Consider the following 23,302-nt stretch of genomic DNA (forward strand, 5'->3'; position numbering starts at 1 on the left):
TTGAACTTGGACTGGGTGGGGGGGGAGATGGGGTAGCTGCCCTTGAGGCCCCCAGGCCACTGGCCCCTGCTGAACACAGTGTCTGCGTGACCCCCTCCGTCCTAACCACTGACAAGGCAGGCCTGTTCCTGTCCTTACTTTGTCGACAAGGAAACCCAAGCCCAGAGAGGTGACCTGGCCATGGCCACACACAGCTGTAGAGTGGCAGAGCCTGGGCACCTGCTCTGTGTCCACACTGAGCAAAGGGCCTTCTACGAGGCACCCCCTCGGGGCCTCACTGACCAGGCCTGGGGCAGCACATAGTTCCAGACTCTGAACAAGCGTCCCAGATGACTCTGACACCAATCCAGGCCCGAGAGCCGCTGCCTCAACCCCTTTTCCTGTAAACAGCCCCGGGACACTTGGCCCAGCAGCCCCCACCCGGCGCCTGTCTCCTCACAGCTGCTGTGCCTGTCCTGCCGCCCTGAGGCCCGCGTTCCACCTTCGCCAAGGTCATCACAACGCCTGAGTGCCCGTGTGCCCGCGAGGCGCAGTGCTGTGGCGCGGGTGAGGCAGCAGCCAGTGCTGACACCGCATGGGGTCCTGAGCAGGCCACGGTGCAGAGCACGAGCCAGCCTCAGGCCAGGACTCCAGCACCTTTGAGGCCTTGGGCCTCGTGGGACAACTTCAGAGAACCGACCTGGGTAAACATGGGTAACGAGGGGAAGGGAGCCCTGCTGGGGCCAAGTAGAAGACTGGAAACCCAGGCCGCCTATCCTCTGCAGCAGCCTCCACCTTCCGCAGGCATCACTTCAACCTCTGGCATGAGGTGGGGAAGGCGGGTGGTGCCCCATTCAATTTGGACTCTATTTAGGTTTCACCTCAAGGCCCAGAAGGTCCAGCTGTTTCTGGGCCAGGTTTAGGCTGGAATGTCAGGAATTGCTGTTAAGAACCCATTTCCAGGGAGTTCCAGAGCTCATGCCAGTGCATGTCAGTGTATTCTGGAAGGAGCCCGCCCCAGCACAAACTTCACTGATGCCGGGGCCTTCCCGCTTCCCCCAGCCTAGCAGCACGCCAAAGCCACAACGCAGAGGTTCCCTGTGCCTGTCCTGGGAGGGAGGGCTGTTAGTGGCACCTTTGCACAGGTGCAGCACCTGAGGCTCAGATGGGGAACCACCTGACTGACAGGTGAGGGACGAAGAGCATGGACCAGGCTCACTGCACCTGGAGGGGGGCAGGGGTACTCCCTGGATGGAACCCGCTGCCCCTGAGTTTTCCCAGCTCTGGGTAGGAACTGCCCCACCTCCCATTTCAGAATTGGGGAATCCCTGGCCAGGGTGGGCGCAGGGAGGGGCTGCCCACCCCTCCGAGCAGCTGTGACAAGCTGAGGGGTCAGACCACAGAGAACCTTCCCCTGTGCCTGCCACAGCCTCCCTGCCACAGCACCACGAAGTAGCAGCCACGTTCTGGGAACTCTTTTTCTTTTATTGCCAAGTAACAATTTACAAGGAAGTTCCAGTTTTCATTTCCACCCTGGTGTGCAGTACCCATGAAGCATGAGTCACACTGGTGAGCAGGTTCTTCCCTGGAACGGTCCCTCAACCCAGAAGCATGAGGTTTCCTAACGCTGCTCCTCCTTGGGACAAGAATTATTTACATATTTCCAGCTCAGAGGAACATTAGGAACAGGAACCCTTATAGTTTATGCCCAGTGTCAACATGACTACATGAAATACTTCTTATTGCATATAGAAAAGAAGATGAGAATTGGTTAACCCCACGCCTTTTTTAACAGTGCATATTGAGACCTTGGCAAAATCTCGTGTATGTCTGTAAAGGGGTATGTTTCCTTACCCACCCCAGCCACGTGTTAATGCCAGTGTTTAGGTGGGAAGCTGCCTCCTGCAGAGTGCAGAGCAGGACAGGCTTGATGGAGGGGGAGGGGAGCGAAGGAGGCCTGCTGGTGGGGGGACTCTCCTGAGCACTCCTCCCAGAGTGCTCACTGTGGCTTTGGGGCTAGTCCCCCTGCTCCTCCCTAGGGAGCTCTTCGAGCTTGTGCCATCTGACCTTTGGGGAGAGGGAGCCTCACTCAAACCAGAAAAGACATGTGATTCTCCACAGCAGCTTTCAAAGCTGAGGTTTGGGGGTTCATGTGTCAACCCTGCCCTTGACTTGGCAAATCCGAAGGGCCCAGTGTGGACTTGGAGGTGGGGTGGGACCAATCCCTGCCTCCCCTTCTGTAGGGATGTGGAGATGGGGGTCTGGATGAGTTGGCTGAAGCTAACCCCAGAGATCTGGATCTAAGGACCCATGGGTCAGAGGGTACCCCCGCCCCCCGCTCTGGGCTCTCCAAGAATCCCTTGCTCTACCTCTCCTTTCTCTGCCCCACCCCTGAGGCCCAGTATGCTCTGTACGGACTGGCCAGCCCGGCAGTGCCCCCGCTATTAGGTAGGTGGGTTCTCCTGAAAACAGAGCCGCATCCACTGCTGTCAAGACAGCCAAGAGCCAGTGAGCCAGGACCATCCTCCAAGATCCTGCCTGCCTCTTCCAGACTCCAGACCTCCCAGCACAAGGACATGTGACTTCCTCAGCAACAAGGTGTCTGGGAGACCCTGGTTAAAGCAGTCTCCACCCACACACCTAAAGGTGTCCTGCCAGGTGAGCTAGAGGCTGGCTGTGGGCCCCGTCTGCACTTTTCACCAGACAGTTCGTGGAGGCTGGGCTGTCTCTGGCTCCCCAAGCCTGGTCAGTGCTGCCACAGGCCCCTTGGCATGCCGCCTCCCCTGCCCACGACCTTCCCGGCCAGTGCTCTGAGGCCACCAAGCCACCTGGAACCACTGGATTTCAGACAGTGGGCGGTGGTCCTGGGCGAGGGCCTGGCCCCACCAGTGTGGGCTCACTCCTTACAATACTGCCGCTGGCCTGGGGAGTGGCTCGCCTTTTCATTTTTGCTGCTCCAGAGCCATTTGAAAACCAGAGTGAGGGCTGATGGGCACAGCTACCTGGAGGACTGCTGGTGACTGGAGACCCGTCCTCACGGGCACCACTCCCCTCCCCCGCAGGAGATGTGTTTGCTTCCGGAGGTGGAAATCTGGCCTCAGTAGGCCCTGTTCTGACAGCTGGACTGAGGGGGGTGGAGAGGACGGTGTCCTCTCACAGGTGGATGATGAGGCCACCAGTGACGGCCAGCCAACACGACAGTGTGTACAGACACCCCTGGCGGACACAGGGAGGGAGGCTGTGGAAGGCCTCAGCGCGGACCAGAAGGGAGGGAGGGCTGCCTGGCTGTGCTAAGTTGAAAGGAACATTCGGCTGCATGGAGAACCGGTCCCTACACACCCAGCCAAAGGGAGAAGGGACTGGGGAGGGGCATTTTAAACACAAACTCATGTCTCCGTGGCAGCAGCAGACAGGAGGAGCACAGGGCTGAGCGGCAGGCCACGCAGAGGATGGCTCCCTTGGCCTTTGCTTTCCATCACAGCCACTGAGGCCGGGGTCTTCATGGTCCCAAATGATTCTCTCTTAGGCAAACAGAGATGGCAGCACCTGAAGGTGACGCTGAGAAACGGTCCTGTTTGCTTCCAGTCCAGAGATGAGGGGCCGGTCCCGAGCCAGGAGCTGACTGCAGAACCCCTTTCATGAAAAGATCTTTCAGGTCACGGGTGCAAGACTCTCGCTGCCACAGCAGAGAAACTTCCAGCTCTCTCCGCTCTGTGTGTACCTGAGAATGCATGTATCTCCCTTATTTTGTTTAAAAAATACTCTAAACTTTCCAGGAAGGTACTTTATCATCCCACAGGCTTGCAGATTTAGTGAGCAATACAGAAATAAGAATCAGTTAAGAAAATGGAGAACGCCAGACTGAAAACTCTAAACCAAGACACTGGGAAGTTCAAGGGAAAACGAAAATGAAATCTTAACAGTAATCTTACACTTTTTACATGACATCAAACCTTAGCATTGAGGATTTTTTTGGACTTTTGTCTTTTAAAAAATAGATGCTTTTTAAATAAATGCTTTTCACTTGCTGCCAAAAGTGGAAATAAATATCCAAAGGAGACTTTTATCAAAGTCTGCTTATTCTACAAATTTCTACCTACAGTGAGCTTGTCCACTTCTTCTGTGCACACTGGGGTGGTGGGGAGGGCTGGCTGATGAAGGGACTCGCGTGGAAGGGTCCCGCCCCCGGGGGGCTGTGGGTCTCAGAGACCAGGAGCCCAGCCTCCTTCCCGAGGTGCTGCCTCAGCCCTCTGGGTTTGCTGGGGTGTCTCCACCAGGCCCAGCGGCTCTCAAAGTGCGAAGTGGAAGAAGAATTTAAATGGAGTCAAGGAGCACAGGGGTGGGTGGTGAAGACGGTCACCGCGGAGGCTCCCCATGTGTCTTGGGAGTCAGTGGCGCTGGGTCCCAGCCAGCAGGGCCACGTGCACAGAGGGTGGCTGCTTAGCTCCTACTTAGGACTCGACGGGGCCTGCGGCTCCGGGTGTGCGGCCTCCTCACCTGGGGTCACTGTGCCCCCGGTGGCGAGTGTGGGCGGTGGGGGGATGCCCGCGAGGGTATGGAGGCTGTGGGGGTCAACGGGTGGGACGAGGGTCAGCGACTCCACGCTCAGCGTGTCGGCAGTGTCTTCACAGAGCAGGGAGATGGTGGGCTGCTGGGCTGGGGTGAGGCTGGGGGACAGGCTGGCCGTCTCCACGTCCACGGTCCTTGCCAGGCTCTTGCTGGGCCTGGCGTCTGCTTCCATTTCATTGACAATCACCAACTGGTCGGGAAGGTTAGGCAGAGGCTGTTCCATAGTCATGGGGTCATCTGGGTGGGGGGAAAACGAAGAGACACTTAGCTCTGAGACATTCTGCTCCCGCTGGCACCCTCTGCTCCCATCCTCAACAAAGGCCCAGGGAAGTCTAGGGAACAGCTCGCTGCACTTCCTCCTTCTGGGGACACAGAAGCAGGTAAAGCCAGTCTGACCTAGGCCTGGGGTAACATCAGTCGGGGCCCAGGGTTACCCTCATGGGTTATGCAAGGAACAAATGAGGGGCTTTTGCAAAAACCAAGCAGTGGATTATGGGGCCCTATCCCTGGGTGCCGGGAAATGGCCCAGGTGGGTTGTATGTTTGCACGGGTCCGGGGTGACCTGCCTGATGACAAATACACATTTAGGGAGGAAACAGGCTTGGGTGTGCTTATCACTTCACACCATTTCCAGCATCTTATTTGGTGACATTTACCCAAGAGGGAACTCACTGCAATTTTTTTTTTTTAAAGGAAATTCTATAGAGCTTTTTAACTTGTAAAACCAAACCCAAACCTCAGACTGGTTTGTCTCCTGTTCCTTCTCTGAGTGCTGAGTTAGCACTCAAAAAGGGCCATTCCTGTCCCCGATGGAGAGAAACCAAGTCAGGAGGAAGGCAGGGAGGCTCCGCCTGATACAGTTATTCTCAGAGCGGCAAGTTCTTTTCTGGGTGCTTTTCAAAACCCTTGATCAGATTACAGCCAAATGGCCTAACATGCTTTCCAATGACGAATTTGCCTGGACAGAGACACCAGCTGTGACTGGAGTGCATTGTGGAAAACATCTTCTAGGATGTCACATGCCCGTAATTTGAAAACATTGACAAGAAGGCCCTGGGCATCTCGCTTGGAAAGCAAATTCTTATTTGTACAGATCGTGGGGTTGACAAGCCGTCAGCCAGAGGTGCCGATGACACCGCTGCGCTACCAGTGTGACGACATTCTGGGTCCGGGAATGGTGGGAGACATTCTTTTGTCCATTGTCATTCCAGTTAGTCTTTTTTTTTCTTATAAGTTTGCAAAAACAAAAACAAAACAAACAAAAAAAACCCCCAACAACAACAAAAAACAGAGCTGCAAACTGAACACAGAGCAAAAGAATTAGAACAAACAAGAGCAGAATAAAACCAAAGGGCACACAGAATGGGACAGAAGAGAGGACAAGCAGCCCCAGCGTGGACAGGACGTGCAGGCAGCAGACTGAGCCTCCCACAGCACACGTTGGCGCTCCTTCCCACAAGCTCTCAGGCAGGATGAGCACTACAAGGTCCCAGTTAGTGTCTTCACAAGGCCTTTTTGTTTTCTTTATAAGTGAAATAAGGCCAGAGGAAACCACTGTGTGGGACTCGGGGCCTGTCCTCACTCCCGGAGGGTGGGAGCAGGGCACCGTGGGCTCCAGTGGAAAAAGTGATTCGCGCGGGGCACCGTCTGAGCCCAGGATGCTGCACTCGCCACACACATTTTGGTTTCTCTGAGTTTCTACAACTTGGCTCCATGAGATAAGAATGCCAGTGGTGATGGGCTGCTTTCAACGCCCAGGCTCGGGTTCCGACCCCGCACACCCTGCCCGCTGTTCGTCAGGAAGCACGGTTCTCTGAGACGGGGGCTCACCTGCTCTGGCAGTCTCCGCCTCGCTTCACATGAACGTGAGCACGTCTGTGAACTTTGTACACATGTAAGCTGGGCTGCTGACAGGGCAGTTTAGAAATGACTAGTTCTCCAAATGGCACTTTTGTGCCATCTGGAGACAGAGCTACAAAGCATTTCCTTCACATTCTTCTCCAAACTCTGGTGTAAGAGTTCCCTCTTTGCTCGCCTGCATTTGCATGCACATATTCAAAAGGGCTGGCAAACCACTTTCCGTCATCCCTAATGGGGTTTTTGCTGATGAGAATAATCAAGGGTGTGGGAAAGTTGCCATCAGATGTAATAAAAAACAAACAAACCAACAAATAATACCATACACACAAAATTGGCTTCTTTTTTAGAAAAAGAACTAACAATTTTATTTAAAGGGAAGGATTTTTTTCCCCATAAAAATAGCCTCTATTCTTTTTTTGCTTCTGTTTTTTTAATGTGAAAAAATAACCTCCTCTTACAATACTGTCTTACTATTATTTATTTTTACTTTATTATTTTTTAAACTAAGAACTGCTTCCTGAATGTGGTCTTCACATTTATCTACTGGGAGAGGGGAGATTGTGCCAGGTTTTTACCAGGGTAAAATCACCCAATGAGGACACATTTTCTGGCCATGTGCCGAGCTGCAAAGGTTACCGCAGCTGGTGTTTTCGAGGTCTAAGGCCACAAGCTGGGGCCTGGTCCAGGAAAGGAGGGATTTGGAGAACATTCTCGCTTCCCCGCCAGGGGCAGGGGAGACAACTGGAGCCAGAGTGGGAAATCCCGGAAGCCCAGGTCTCGGTGAGTGACGCTCGGCCTCCCTGCAGCTCTGCCCCAGGCGGGCCAGCGCGTCCCTGGCCAGCGCCCTTAGAAGCTGATCTTTGGCTTTGAAGCAGGGGCTCGGCGGGCGCTGGTCGAGTGAGTGACAGTTTCCAGTAAATGTCTGGATGTGATGTGTTCAGTCTGGAATAGGTGGGCCTGAGCGATGTGGGAAGGAAAGCGCAGCACAGCACAGCAGAGCAGGTCGGAGGGCACGACTCAGAGAGAACAGTTTCAACCGCAAAAGGAGGCAGGAGGCTCCTGAATGGCAAGCACTGCTCCTGCCCCGTGGGAGGGCACACGTGGGAAAGTCTAAAGAAGCACCAAGGGAGAAGGCAGCAGCCACGGCCCAGCAAGGAGCGCCGGGGCCCCAGACCCACCTCGCTGCTATTGGGAGCACTAAATGGTAGAAGGAGGATGATGGAGTTACCTCCATTGGTGTGTTTGTGACTTTTGGCCTTTAACCAGAATGTGACTGAATCTATCACTTAGCTTTGAGCAAGATTAGGGGAAAAGGAAAAGAAGAAAAAAAAAAAAAAAAAAGAGCTGACTTCTTTGTTGCTTTTTGCAAATTCTCCCACTCAACCCTGTGGCCTAAACTGGGGGTGCGCTACCAGGGCTCAGCTGGAAAACCTGCCTCTAGCACAGGGCCTGTGCCGCACCCAACACTGGCCCGCTCGGTATTCCAGAGAAGAACCTCGTTTCCAGGCTGCCCGGGGCTGTCTTGGAAAGGGTCAAGAGCCAGGGGATTTGATTCTCAGATGAGATGAGGCCACAAAGGGGTTGGGAGGCCCAGTCTCAGGGGAAGCTGAGGAGATACCCACTTTGAGCACGGCTCTCAGGTCATGACCTGGTGTCCTCAGGGGCCCAGGCTGGCCTGGCTTGCCATGCAGAGCCCGCTGACTGCAGAAGGGCCGCGTGGCGCAGGGGCGTCGTGGGCCCTTGGAGGCTAAGGGAGGAGACCTGCCTGAATCGACTGTGCCAGAGTTGCCGCGACAGCTGCCGTTCGAAGCACTAAACCCAGTGGCCGCCGTGACTGTCGGCCTCCGACAGGCTGAACACTCGCCGGCGTCCTTTCCTGCCACTCCTGACTAGAGGGAAACACAGCGACAGATCACAGAAAGCCTTTAACAACAGGACAGAAGACGGGGGCATGGGGGGTGGGCATGGAGCAGAGACGAGCGCTAAGCATTGACGAGGGTGTGAGGGCAGCAGGGGCCGTGACGGCCGGTGTGTGATTGCAGCCCCCATGCAGGTAAGACACCCCCACGCTGTCCCTCCAGGACAGGGTGGCGCCGGGACAGCGAAGGTTTGGTCCTGCTGGAAAGGAGAGAGGGGGGTCATCAGCGACATCTGGGCTCAGTGAGGAGCCTCAGGGGACAGAACAACAACATCGCCCGTCCGTTTTCGATGCGAACCAGCAATTAAGATGTAAGCCCTGCATCCCCGGGAGAGTCTGAGGAGGGAAGGCTGTGTGGCTAGGGGATTGGAGCCAGACCAGCTGGTGAAATAAGCAGATTTCTGACCCCAATGATGAGGCCGTCGGTTCACGGTGTCACCACCCTAAAGCCAGCAGCGCGGCTCTGCCAGTTCTGGGAACGCCTGGGACGGGCGAGGCTCTCCGAGACATCCTCCCAGCCCTGGGGTGACAACCTCCAGGCGACGCGTTGGTGAACTGAACCTTCAAAACCAAGACTGAACCATGGCAGGAAGATCTGAGACCTGGTGCCAAGAGGTCCGGGAGCAGGCACTAGCTGGCTGAAACAGAAATGTTAGGAGCATCTCACTGGGAAGGAAGGAACCATCATCTCTGAGACCAACTCAGTATTACAGCTAAGCTTAAAATTAAGGCCACAGAACACAAGGTGAAGGTGACTAATGCCACTGAACTAAGCTTAACGATGGTTAAAATGGTACATTTTACATTATCTATGTCTTACTCCAATTTTTAAAAAATGCCACAGAGAAAACTGGGGAGAAAAAGACAACACCTCTTACTTGGGTTTCTGCCCTTAAAAGTCCTGCTGACTGTGGTAACTGAGTTCAGTGGCACTCAGGTCAGTCTCGGGCTGTCTGGCTCTAAATTGGCCCAAATGGGATCGTGTCATGGGTTGAAGGTCGTACATTCTGACAACCCACTCAGGGAGCAGTTGAGGCCCAGGAGGGAGGGCCAGCAGAGCAGGACCCTACCCCACCAAATTGTCCTTCTTTCTGTAAACCTTTCTATGGGCCTTAAGAAAGGACACTGGAAAAAACAGGCTGTCCGTCACTCTGACTTCATTTCTTTAACAAATGATTTTCCTTCCTCCTCAAAGTAGCTCACTGGGAACACGTGTGAAATGCAGCAATCTAGAGACAGGAGGCACAAGTGGCTGGTTAAGGACTCAGTGCAGGTCACAGAGCTCTTATCTGAGATGATTTTCTTACCAGAATCCCCATGCAGAGCACATGTGTGCATTTGTGTGTATGTGTGTGGTTATATGTGGAAGCATGTGTGAGTGTGCATTTGCATGTGTGCAAGTGCCATCTATCATTATGTGTGTGCACAGGCATAACTCAGAAAATATTTCTAAAGAATTCCCACTGGTCCTACATTTGGTTCCAAAATTTGGTCTATTTTCTCTTTCCCGCCATAAGTTCTCCGCAATTTCAGCTTCTCAAAACCATAAAATGTTTCAGGAAAAATATGCTTACACCCACACTGCAATTTTCTCACTGGGGAACAAGCTGAGGCCTGTCAGGACAGCCCTGCTGGGCGAGAGGGTGGCAGGAGGCTGGTTCCTGGCTGCTTCCCAGTGCAGGGCGCACAGCTCTCCCAGGGGAACTTGAAGATCTAAAAGCGCTTTCTTTAAAAGACAGTGGAACGAGTCAACTCATGCAGTGAGTGTTGAAACCAGATGGTAAAGTCCCCTCTGTACACCTTTAACAGGTAAATAGTTAAAGATGAAAATAAAATCCCTCACTCCCAACTCTTCCTGGTTGGTTACTTTGGTTACGAGGAATTCAGTTTTGAACATTTCTTCAGTCGGAGGCATCTACTGGCTCTGATTTAAGGGTCAGTACTTGCTAAAAAGCCACTTGCAAGCATCCACAATCTGTCTCTGGTGTGCAAAAGAGCATCAGAAGCAGATGTCCTCAGCACAGAGGCTATCTCTGGGCAACAAGCAAACTGGTGACCCCTCTGGGCGGAGGTCCCTTCCCCTCCCTGTGAGGGGAAGGGCTGGGCCATAGGCTTCAGCCCGATGGCCATGGGGATGGTCTCTTAAAAACAGGCCACCCTGATCTGTATTTAGAAGGGCAGAATTTACAGACAGACCTCAGGGAGATGGGGAAAAGGAATCAACCGGTCACCTGCCAGATTCCAGGCTCTTTTTTTGGGTGAGACCCAAAGGCCACCTTCCTCATGGAGCCCTGGTCTGGTCAACCCCTCATCCTTAGGCTTTCATCCTAAGGACGCCTCCTCTGGGAGCCTCGGCCCCTCCTGCAGCTGCTCAGTGCTGTGGGGAACCCTACATGTTTCCTTTGTCGTAGTTTGTAACTGGACACTTCCCTGTGTGATGGTCTGATGGACTGAGGATTCCCCAGCTAGCCTGTGTGTTCCATATTTTGTTACCCTGTATCCTAGTGCCTGCACATAGTAGGGACGCAACAAAATCTGTTTGTTTAGAAAAGTTAACACAGTGGAGGTGGGGTACCAAGACCGAGGCAGAAAAGATGCAGAGAGATGAGCCACTCAGAGACTGGGGGCTGGGTATGGGGCCAGGCTTGAGCAGGGGCTCTACCGAGATCAGGCCTGACAGCCACAAAGCTTGAGTCACTCTTACTGCAGGCCCCACGGGAAGCTGAGAAAATCTGCATTTGGTATAAACCTGTCATCTTTCAAACTTGGGCAGGAAATTTAAGGTCTACTGGGCTGGACAGAGGGTAGAGATGGAAATACAGCTGGGTATCAGATGGTTTCATGCCCTCATTTGGGGATGAACCCATTTGGGCTGACAGAGGAGATGTGGCTGTGTGGGGTCCGCTTTGCTGCTGATTTTGGGGGACCACCAGGCCTTCCTCTACAGGGGCTGCACAGCTCAGCCTTTGCTGACTGGGGTTTACAGTTACATGGGTCTCTGCGGATGGGCCGTGGCTTTTCATTTGGGCTCTCAAACAACCGTGCACATTGGAATGAGTGATGTGTGCAGCTCATGAGCTGTGCCCAACTGGAACCTAAACCTGGGGCCTAAGTCTCTGTGACACCCCTTAGAGATACCCAAGATCGACTGATGAATCCCACTGATATTCCGCTGGGTTGTTTCAGAAGGTAAGGCATTCGTTTGGAGTTGCTGAGACCAGGGTTCACATCTGGGCTCCTCTGCTCGCTAGCAGCAGCATCTTGGCCAAGCTGTATGACCTTTCTGGGCCTCTGTGCTTTCAACTGTACGATATGAGGTAAGATTCAATGCAGAGGGGTCTGGGAGGTATTTCTGAGCACAGTGCCTGCCACATAAGGACTCGGTTTTGGGAGGAGCATCTACTGGGACACCATGCAGCAGTGTATATTGAGAAGGAAGGCTGTGTACTAGGTGACATGCCATATTGACCACTCAAATAGTGTGAGGGTCACCCCTGGCTTCACAAATCTCCTTGTACAATTTCATATTTCAAAACCATGGAGCAGAGACATAGAAAACTGGGCCTGTCACAAGCCCGGGTGGATGGCATCTTTTGTGTGCTTTCCCAACCAAACACTTGGCTGAGCAAAGGATGGCCTCAAGAGCAAAGAAGCCACTAGAGCTTGCTAATTCCAGCTGCAGAGGGCCTGGCGGCCACTCTCCGCATTGGGGACTTCCTAGACTTGGAGGCTCTGGGAACACAAGGCTAAGAATGCTTCTGATTCAGCACTGTGCCCTTAAAAACCACTTTGAGGACAAGTAGCCCCCTGGCTGGGCTGCGTGGAGAGGGCCTGGCCCACCTCCCTGCCTGCTGGCCCTCTAAGGAAGCCGCCTCTGGTAGATTGTGACCAGGCCCTGCGGGTGGAGAGTCTGCTGAACAGGCAACACAGGGCCAGCCTTTCCAGATCAGAAACCTGAATACTGGCCACCACCTCAGGCCAACATCAAATCAAGAAACTGGCCAAACGGCACCTATCCCAATAAAATCTTCTTCCCTTCTTCCATCCGTGATTTCCCATCCTGCACAGCTCATTGAGATACCAGGCAGGTGATGAAACCATCCGGGTAGGCCTGGCCCTACAGGGAACATGGAAACCCCATGTGCTGTCTGTCCTCTGGATGGGCCTGGGAGGCTGGGGGCTGGCCTGTGAATGGTGGTCCTCCCAGGCTCACAGGCCTGGGGACAGAGCTGGCTCCGGAGGCTGGGCACCTGTGATAGGGAGTTGCTCATGCACTTTGATGCTCTCTCTTTCCAAGGGTCAACAGTTGGGTCCTTGATTAAGAGTGAAGCATAAGCTGCCTGATAGCCAGCGCTTTACCAGGAGGTGAGTTATTTCAGTGTCTGCAGAGATTTGGACAGGCAGGCTGGGCCTCAGGCTTTTACTGTCTGGTGACATAAAGAATGGGGACTTGCATGCTGGCCTCCACATGCTGAGCAGGCCTGCTGGACTGCTGAGGATGCACCAAATGGGAGCAGACACCCAGGAGGGCTGACCATCAGTTATCGACTAGAACTGCCTGGCTACTTTGTAGCCAGGCTAACAGCCCCTGCATTTTTGGGACAATATTGTTGGCACCATGCAGGGAATGGTGAGGGTAGGGATGGAGGGGCTAAGGGAGGTCAAGAAAAAAGAATTAGTGTACCCTGAGCCTCTGGAGGAAGGTGCAGAGCTGAAGCCCCAGGGACCACGCTCAGGGAAACATGTGCACACATGGCCCTATTTTGATAATGTGGTTCTTTGCTGGTTTCAGTTTTCAGCAAAGAAGTGTATGGCTCATTTGTTCGCTTAACTGTTGGCTGTGTCTTCTTAAAAATGAAAGAAAGGTGTACCTAGGTACACGAGAATGAGACCAAAATGTAATTGTAAGTATGCATGAGTTTGGGTGCACACAACACAGACAGAAATGTGCACATGCAGGCAGACATGCATGCACACACAAGCACACAAACACACAACCCTGCACTTTGGCCCCCAGAGCCAGCATGAGACCAGGCTTCAGAGGGAGGCTGAGTGATGTACTTGGCTCCTGGAGGAAGTTCTGTCTGAACTTCCCAGCTATGAGCCTGGGAATGGCAGTGGCAACTGCTTGGATATGCACCCAACCTCGAACAGGGCTCAGAAATAACTCAGAAAGGGCAGTGATCTCCCCTGCAGCTGGGGCTGAGAGCGGAGCAGGTGCCAAGCAGAAGAGGGTCTGGGTGAGGTGGCTTGAGGGTGACCTTGCTGCCTGGGCCTCGTGAGTGTTAACAGGGGATGGAGATAATGGACGCCCATGGGAGGAGGGCGGGGAGGCAGGCAGGCTGAGGTGCCCTGTGAGCCACAGGCACAGAGACCATGCTGACTTAGCCCTTTGCCAGGGGCTGCAGGGGCTAAAAACTCCAGAGGGCAGTCGGGGCACATAAGGAGATCTCTGCCTCTGGAGCTGAGGGTACAGAGGCCAGGGGCCCTCAATTTCCCTGGCACCTCACTTTTGTCAAGGCCCATTGTTCCACAGCTTAACAAGTTTGGTCAGGTGCCCCTGAAATATGATGGGTGAGGGCTCTGGGTGGGACCTTGCAGGAACAGTAAAGGACACTGAGGGTCCCCAAATGGGGGTGCATAGCAGAGTCACCAGGGCCCAGCAGACCCGTGGGGTCCTGATATGTGAAGCATCATACACTCTCAAGGCCATGGCTGCCATCACACCTTGAGCTCTGCCCCTCTGGCTGCCTTTGGGAGCTGTGCTGTTTGCTAAGCATGGTGTCTTTCTTCTTGGGTTCGTACGCAGCACAGTGGGGTGCTCACGTGTGAGGGGCTCACATCAGCTGAAACAGGGGTGGGGGATACCCATTCACACATCCTATTCCAGGCTCCCTGTTCATAGGGTCTCTTCTGTGACACTTGTGTAACAATGGTGAGTTGCAGGAGGGCAAGATATGACTCTAGCACATCCTGATTGACTCTTGAAAGGGCAGCCAGCTGCCCCCATGGTCAGCAATGACTGGACTGCACCAAACATTTAAAGAGGAAACTGCTATGTTATGGAGGGAAAAACAATTAGCAGGGACATGATTCCTTTGCCAGGGTTCAAACAATCGCATCCAGGAGACCCCTCCTTGTGACACCTAGGACTTTGGAGGCAATGAAGGGGCAGATTCAGGCTCGGCCTGTCTGTTGTCCATTCCCTCCAGCTCTGTGGTTAGGGAAGGCCCTTCCGTTGACCAGCCTGCAAAAGGAATAATTCCTACCCTGCAGGGAGCTCAATCAGCAAGCCTGCGGGCGGCACCATGTTAGAGTGGCAGTGTCCTCAAACAAGGTGCTGAGGAGGAGCTGGATTATCAGCGGTCTTGGAGTCGAAGAATCACAGGTTCCCCAAAGATCCCCCGCACTGTGTCACTGGCCAATACCTGATGGGCTCTGGGCAACGGAGGGGGTGGATGATGAGCTGGCTCCTCCTGAATCACAGTGGCTGGTGCTCCCGCTGCCGCTGGGGCTCTCGCTGGCAGATGGTGATGGCGAGGACAGGGATGGTGAGCTGTGCTGGTTTATGCACTGGGCCACAGCAAAGCCTGTAAGGAGAGGTGGTGGGTGATGTGACCAAGTGGGAGGAAACCAGCCAACCTGGCAGGAGGGGTACAATCTGCCCCAACTGTATGTGGGACCCTGTCAGGAAAGACCCCACCTCAATGGTGGGGCTGGGGCCTAAGTGTAAACTTCATGGTAACCAACCCAAACCCAGCTCTTTGAAGGTCTGGGTGAGTTCCCCAGGAGTTGATCTCTCCAGTTAAGGGACTGACCTGGACACACTTTGAAGTTCTTTCTAGGAAAAGGGGGCAGCCAGCCATTGAGCGTAGGGAGGGGCTGTGAGCTGTAAATCTGAGCGCCTGATGCTGGCTCAGCAACACGCCAGCTGTGCTCTGGAAGGGGACAGGCAGCCACAGAGCTTCAGAGGTGTTCCGAAGAAGTTCACATAGAGACACAGGATCTTTGCTAACGTGCCTGAGTTCTGCCAGAGGCAGGGCACCAGAACTAAGCTTTGAAGCCACACTGGGTTGGAGGGGAGAGCCCTCAGGATGCCACCTGCCAGAGAATTTTCTCTGCCCTGGCGGGTCTGGTGAATTTGGCATGGGAGGAATGACAGCTCTGGTGAAAAGCTACCAACTATAGTCATGTACCTCTAAAGGACATTTTGGTCAATGATGGTGGTCCATAAGATTAGAGGAAGCAGAGAAATTCCTGTCACCTAGCAATGTCATCGCTGTCATAGTACAATGAATTCATTACTCATGAGTCTGTGGTGATGCTGGTGTAAACAAACCTATAGTGCTGACAGTCGTATAAATTATGTACAGTACATCATACTCAATATTGGTAATAAATGTCTATGTTACTGGTTTATGTATTTACTACACTTTTTATTGTTATCTTAGAGTGTACTCTTTCTGCTTATAAAAAAAAGTTTGTGAAGAAATACAACTATCTCAAAACAAAACAACCAGAACTACCAGAAAATTGAACTGTGAGGAAGTCCAACAAAGACATAAAGAAGCAATACTCATCCAGACAGGTAGGAGGGGCAGAGAAGGAGTGGAGAGGACGCGGTGTGGTGGCAGCAGTGGCGGCAGTGAGGTGAGTGGAAGGCGCAGTCACACATTATAAAAGTTGGAAGGGACACCTGGGAAACGACCCCAGCCTGAGAACAGGCCATGCAGCTCACAGTTCCAGCGCTGGAGAAAATAAAGCCTCATTGCTTCTGACCGTGAAAACCAGTGGGGATTGGGGTGGTGGAAGAAGTTGCCTATCTCTCAGCCAAGTTCGTTGGTTTAGAGGACCCCCATCATCCTAAAACATCCACAGACCCGCCCATTCTGGGAATCACAACCAGAGCGATGGCTAGAGGGGCACTAGTCCCATATGTGAAGTGGGGGAAGTGCCTAGAAGAGGGGCGAGTGCTGAGCAAGCAGCATTGTTCACTCTCAGACCCCTTCTCCACATACAGTGCCACAAGGTGGTGAACAGGTTACCCAGTACTGACGAATACCTAAGGCTCCGCCCCTGACAACATAACAGGTATGACAGCTCTACCTAAGACAGAGAGGCAAGCACAGGAGTCTGTCAAGATGAAGAGACAGAAAAGTATGCCCCAAAAGAGGGAACAGATCAAGGTTACAGTGAGAGAACTAAGTGACAAGGAGACAGCTAACCGAACAGACGCAGAGTTCAAAACACTGGTGATAATGATGCTCACAGGCTTGACAGACATGATTGAGTAGGGCAAACGCATAAGAGAAGAAGTGAAGGCTATGCTAAGTGAAACAAAGGAAAATCCACACAAAACCAGTGGTGAAAGGAAGGAAGCATGGATTTGAATCAATGATTTAGAACATAAGGAAGAAATATACAGTCAACCAGTACAGAATGAAGACACAAGAATTGAAAAAATTGAGGAGAGGCTTAGGAACCTCTGGGACAAACTTAAACATGCCAACTCAAATCATAGGGGTGCCAGAAGGAGAACAGGAAGAGCAAGAAATTGAAAACATATGTGAAAAAATAATGAAGGAAAACTTTCCTCATTTGGCAAAGGAACTAGACATACAAGTCCAGGAAGCAAACAAAGTCCCAAACAAGCTGGACCCAAAGAGGACCACACCAAGACACATCATAATTAAAATGCCAAAGGTTAAAGATAAAGAGAGAATCTTAAAAACAGCAAGAGAAAAGAAGAGAGTTACCTACAAAGCGGTTCCTATAAGACTATCAGCTGATTTTTCAAAAGAAACTTTGCAGGCAAGAAGGGACTGGCAAGAAGTTTTCAAAGTGATGAAAAGCAAGGGCCTACAACCAAGATTACTCTATCCAGCAAAGCTATGATTCCTAATGGAAGGGCAGATAAAATGCTTCCCAGACAAGGTAAAGCTAAAGGAGTTCATCATCACCAAGCCCTTATTATATGAAATGTCAAAGGGACTTATTTAAGAAAAGGAAGAAGATCAAAACTATGAACATTAAAATGATAAAAAACTCAGAACTATCAACCACAGAATCTAGAAGAAAAAAAAAAAAAAACTAAGCAAACAACCAGAATAGGAACAGAATCATAGGTATGGGAATCATTTGGAGGGTTATCAGCCAGGAGGGGGAAGGGGGGAGAAATGGGGAAATGGTGCAGGGATTAAGAAGCATAATTGTTTCATACAAAATAGACAGGGGGATGTTAAGAATAGTATAGGAAAGGATGAAGCCATAGAACTTACATGCATGACCCATAATCATGAACTAAGGCGGGTGGGATTGCTGGAGGGAAGAGGATACTGGGCAGAGGGAAGCAAAGAGGAAAAAATGGGGGCAACTGGAACAGCACAATCAATAAAACATAAGATTTAAAAAAATAAAATAAAAAAGTTTGCAGTAGTTGTGTTTAGCTTGTCTCTTGATTGCATCATCTTCTCTTGTGCTCAATTTAATCTTGTGTTGTTTCATATAGTAACATGCCATACAGGTTTGTAGCCTAGGAGCTATAAGCTATACCATAAAGATTAGGTGTATGTATAGTAGCTTATACAATTTAGGTTTGTGTAAATGCACTCTATGATGTTCATCCAATGATGAAATTGCTTAACGATGCATTTCTCAGAACAGATCTCCATTGTATGACTGTATAGAATTTCATGTGGCCCTCAGAGCAACTCTGGGTTTGGAGATGGGATGACATATTTCTGGGGTCTGTGGCCTTCCCAGAACAAGTGGACAAGCCCCATATTTTGGAGACACTCAGATGCAGAAGCATCAGAACATGTGCCCAGTGCCATTTCCCAACTGCTAGCTGGGGCTCTCATCACCCCACCATAGTGGGGATACAATGAGAGTGTTCATCAAACTCTTGCACAGGGCTTGGCACCTGGTGAGAGCAGTGTGCTCTTTGTGATGAAAGGAGGCCCATTCTGCACGAGCCTGCCCAGGAGCCACTCTTCCAGTGGCTACGTGCTTTCTGCAGACCGTGATGTCTGTCTTTTTTACAATCTGCTTTCCCAAAGGGCCATAACTTCTGATTTTATTCACAAAATACACGAAAGCTCCAATGGTACAAATGCCTCATCAATGATCCCAGGAGCCTGGGCAGACCTTGGTTCCTGCTTCAGCCCCTGGGAGCTGGACAGGACTACCATACAGGTGCTCTGTGGACCCCACTGCTTGTGCTCCGTAATTATAAGCAGCATCAAGTTGGGGAGGGGAAAGGGGGAAAATCCTCCTTCCAGCTGAGAGTGGGGAGCCTGCTCCTCCCGGCCAGTCCCAGCAAACCTCTCCTTTCCCTGTGTGCACTCACCCCAGCCAGCCCCAAGCTTAATTCACGCCACCTGCTGTGCCCGAACCTCACATGGTCCAGCTTTTGCTGACACTTCTTCTGGCAGGTTCTCCAGGTCCTGACCTCATCTTTTTCAGAACTCAGGAAGGTGGCAGAGTATTGAGCAGAGGTCAGCAAACTATGGTCCAGTGACTGGTAAGTAAAGCTATACTGGAACAGTCATAGTCCTTTGCTTACATATCATCTGTGGCTGCCTTTGAGCTCCACCAGCAGCACTAAGTAGCTGCCATAGGAACCACAGGGTCTGCAAAGCCCTCAACAGAGCCTGGTATAAGATGGAGCAGGGACTCTGGCACCAGGAAAGCCTGGGTTCTATTTCTGATCTGTTCACGTGCCAGCTATGGGCCTGGGCAAGTCTGCACTTCCCCTGAGCCTCTTCCCTTGCCCCATGAGTGGGTGGGCACTGGGCCTGGCTGGGGGTGGGGTACGCAAGGGGACCTGCTGCTCTATCCCCGCCTTAGGGCTTGGTAGGATCTTACACCTGGGCACCATGGAGGGGCTATTTTGTACTAATGTTTGTGTGAAGTTATTTTTGTCTAAGGATCAGCTTCTTAAAAGTCATACCTCTATTTATATCCCCAGCAAGGCCCTCCTGGTTTGGGGCGATGTAATGGCAGGTGGATATGAAGCCCAGTGGGAGTGTGGTGAGCAAATTCACCCACCTCTCTTTTGTAGAGGACAATACTCCCTGTCCCCACCTGTGGTTGGAGGTTCTTAAGAAGAGGCACTGCGTGCTATTCTGTGTGCATGGTGGTGGGGCTGGGCCTCAGATGAATGATGATAAACACAGAGACAGATCCAAACACCAGTCAGGAAGATCCCCAGGGATAATTAGCCACAGCCCCACAGAACCAGCAGCTTACTTCTTATTCATTCAAGTGGTAAACCCCCAAGTTCACAAGCTGTTTACCTGCCTTGAAAATGAATCACCCCTCAACAAATCAAAATGTCAAGATGGCTGTTCCTGAGCCGTGCATGTATCAGAGCCATGAAAACAGGGCCTGTGGCCCTGGCTGGTGTGGCTCAGTGGATTGAGCACTGGCCTGTGAACCAAAAGGTCGCGAGTTAGATTCCCAGTCAGGGCACGTGCCTGGGTTGGGGGCCAGGTCCCCAGTTGGGGCATGCCAAAGGCAACCACACATTGATGTTTCTCTCCCTTTCTTTCTCCCTTCCTTCCCCTCTCCCTAAAAAGAAAAGAGGACCTGCCTGTGAGTGTGAGAACAGAGTTAGGACCAAGCCTCTTGACCTTCCGACAACGCCTCAGCCCGAGTGGGTGAATGATGGTTCTGTAACCAAGATGGATATTCACCACTTCTCTTAAGACACATGTCTTCTCCCTCAAGCTTCTTAAAGCCCTGGTTTATTGCCATAGACACTGCAGCTGGGGCCTGGAGGGTAGCAGATGAGGTGCTGAGGCTGTGGTGAGACTATTATTAAAATTCCTTTGTTTTGGGAATGGGTGGCGGGGGTGAAGCCACTGGTTGGCAATAAATACTGCATATCTGTTGTATCTGCTGAGAGTTAGAGGCAAAAAAAATCACCCATGTGCAGGGTCTAGGTGGGCAGAGGTGACTGAACCCATTTCTCCCTCACCTAGTGCTCCTAAAAATCCACCTTCCCTTCTTTTCTCTCCCCTCCCCCATGGCACTGGGAACCCAGAAAGGCTCAACAACGTGTTTTTTTTTTGTTGGTGCCCAGATTCCCCCCTTAATTTCAAGGGGGCTCCTCCCCAAAATTGAAGCATCAACCACTTTGAGTAAGTTTGACATGTCAGAGTATCAGAGGGCACTGAAGAGAACTTAGGACAAGGGCCTGTGACTGCAGAGTCTGTCCTCCTGTATGCGCTGCATCCGGGCAAAGCAGCTCTCGAGGACCTGGCTTTGGCGGAGGAGCCAAGGGGCTTTCTGGGCTTGAGTTAAAGACACACGGACTGCCTAGCACTTGCGCGCACACACACAGACACACAGAGACAAGCCAGGGGTCATGGGACAAGGGCACAGGCAAAGAGGCCTCCCTGAGATCTTCTCCAGCAGATAAAATTCTTGGCTCGCCCAGAGTATGTCTCAAGAACAACCTGTGAAATGTGTATCAAAGGCCGTAAGATCTTCACACTATCTGACTGATTCCACATCTAGAAAACCCGACCCAAACCCTACCCCTCAGAAGCTGTGGAAGGGATCTACATAGTGAAGTACGCAGATGTTCAAAGCACTGGTGTGTGTAACAGGGAACTGGAGACAACCAGAATACCCAACGATCAGGGAAAGGCCAAATAAATTCCGACACGTCTAGATGAAGAAGTCCTCTGCTGCTGATGAAAGTGCTGCTATGAAAGAAGACAGAGTGTAAAGAGAAGCACTCAAGACACAGTAAACGAAAAATGGCCAGTAAAAGCACGTCCCGTATGTGCCCATTGCTCTAAAAAAAATAAAATAAAATGCAGGCTCTGCCTCCTTCCTCGTACAGAGTAGAACAGATATAGACTGAAGGGAATAGAGCTGAAGTCGTACGAGAACCCAGTGGTTTTATTAATGTGAATTTTATTTTCTTGTGCTTGCCTGAGTTTTCCAAGATTCCCACTACAAATGTTATTTTAAACCAGGAAAATAAGGAAGGAACACGAGTTGCCTGGGAGCTGGACAGGCTCAAGCTCCCAGGTCCTTAACACACCCCTGAGATCTATTCTGACTTCCAAAGCTCTCTTCCCAGACTCACTAAGAAAGAACCTCCCCAAGCCGGGGGCAGGTGCGATGCTCCAGAAACAGGTGGACCTGCGCCAATGGCAATACACAACCCCCACTTTCCAGGAGTCTGGGTTTCCCAGGGGTAGGCCAGGTCTTCCTGCTGCTCTTTGGCCCTGTTCTGCCAGTTATTCTAGGAAGATGAACTCATGAGTAAGTCTCTGGCATTTGTCAAGTACAAAAAAATACAACAAAAAGGTCAGCCTTCTTTTGAGGCCCATTGATAGAGGGAGCACTGGACTGGGGGTCAGAACCCCAAGTTCAAGTCCTAACTCATTTGTCCAAATGGCTTTGTGATCTTGGACAAACACCCTCTCCTCTATTAGTGAGGATCTCTTGGCTTAAATGGTCAATAGCTTTCTTTTTACCTATAAATCTGAATCTGATTTGAACTCTGTGAGAAGACACGGAAAAATGTACTTTGAATATACTGTTGACACACCCCTTCCCTTGGGACAGCACACCCACTAATGTTTTCCTCATGAAGAGCCAGGTTGCTGTGTGAGTCTGGACCAGATCGGGCCAAAAGCAGCCCAGGGGCTTGCAGATGTGATATGCTTGGCTCACATCATGTGTGTGTCTGTTTGTTTTAGGTACCACCATTTACACACTGGAAGAGTTCACATGCAAACCTGAATTTCTGGCTTCATACAAAATAGAAAGATCTGGCATGACTAGGCCCCAAAACCATATGATAACACCTGGCGGGAGCGAGTAAGCTGGTTCCTCCCCTCCCCAACTTGACTTTTGTGTCAGCTCCCTCCTCAAACCCTACCCCTCAGAAACAGTGGGTGAACATGCTGAGATGGGGCCACCAGCCTTTAGCAGCGTAGGCAGGTCTTCCCACTGAGTGACAACCACCACTGTTTCTCTGCCTCAGTTGGGCTGTTCTCTTAGTCCGGAATTCCTTCTTGCCTCTTTTCAGTCTTTACAAATCCCTTCCTCATCCTTTAAGGCTCGCTCAGCTTCAGGCCAGCTCAGCCCAGCTCACCCCAGCAGCAGCCAGTGGATTTAACTGCTCTCTCCCCTGTGCTCCCGCAACCTGCCCTCTCCACCCTGGGGCCTCATCAGTTCTACAGGAGTTGGCCTTCCCAAGTAGGGCATAAGAAAGTTGATTTCCAAGATGCTTCGCTGTTTTGTGCAATGACTATCATTACTTTCACAGCTAGCACCTGGAGTCCTCTGGGTTTGAGAGGGTTTTGGACAGCGTTTTTGATACTGTGAGTTGTCTCCCAATTGCCACCCTCCCCTGCATCTGCAGTTACAGAACATGGCAGCTAGGCATGGCCAGGTGACTGTTGTAGCCAATTAGAAATAACAGTGGCACGCTGGATTTCAGGAGGGCTTCTTAAAAAGAAAGAGGTGTACCTCTTCCATTCTGCTACCTACAACATGGATGTGATGGCTGAAACTCCAGCAGCTACCTTAAACCATGAGAATGAATCACATACCAGGGAGTTTTGAGATGGCAGAATGTTGAGCAGGAAGGAGCTTGGGTCCCTGATGTCTTTGTGGAGCCCTTGACTTCATTCAGGTTTTCTCTACCCAAGAGCGCAAATGTTTCCTCAATTTCCAAGGAGCAGAGGGGCCCTGGCTGACCTGTGTAGTCTGGTCAGAGCTTGTGCTGCCTGGCAGATTGTAATTCCTCCAAGGACACTGGCTGGGTGACTAAAATGCAACTATTTCAGGTTAAAAACTGGAAGAGGTGAAAAGTACCTAAGCACATGAGGAATTCCACAGGGACCTTTTCAGAGAGCTCGAGTGGAAGGAACCCAGTTGGCTTAGAATTCATCCCGGGGATTCTGCACTCTACTCAAGGGCAGGAACCTCAGTCCACAGCCTCATCCC

General features: G+C 51.6%; 1 protein-coding gene across 1 annotated transcript in view; it reads right to left on the minus strand.

Annotated features, from left to right (window-relative positions):
• Positions 1–3,748: 3,748 nt before the first annotated feature.
• The window catches only part of CLEC16A (C-type lectin domain containing 16A), a 217,300-nt gene continuing 197,746 nt past the window's right edge, over positions 3,749–23,302 (minus strand). The window contains exons 23-24 of the mRNA XM_090277013.1: positions 14,755–14,916; positions 3,749–4,785 (exon numbers count right to left, since the gene is read on the minus strand). Coding sequence (XP_090133139.1) covers positions 4,427–4,785; positions 14,755–14,916 — 521 coding nt within the window. The 3' untranslated portion in view covers positions 3,749–4,426. The remainder of the gene's footprint in view (positions 4,786–14,754; positions 14,917–23,302) is intronic.

This window comes from Furipterus horrens, unplaced genomic scaffold, assembly GCF_987537825.1.
Source record: "Furipterus horrens unplaced genomic scaffold, mFurHor1.1.pri manual_scaffold_5, whole genome shotgun sequence".
In the NCBI taxonomy this organism is placed as follows: domain Eukaryota; kingdom Metazoa; phylum Chordata; class Mammalia; order Chiroptera; family Furipteridae; genus Furipterus; species Furipterus horrens.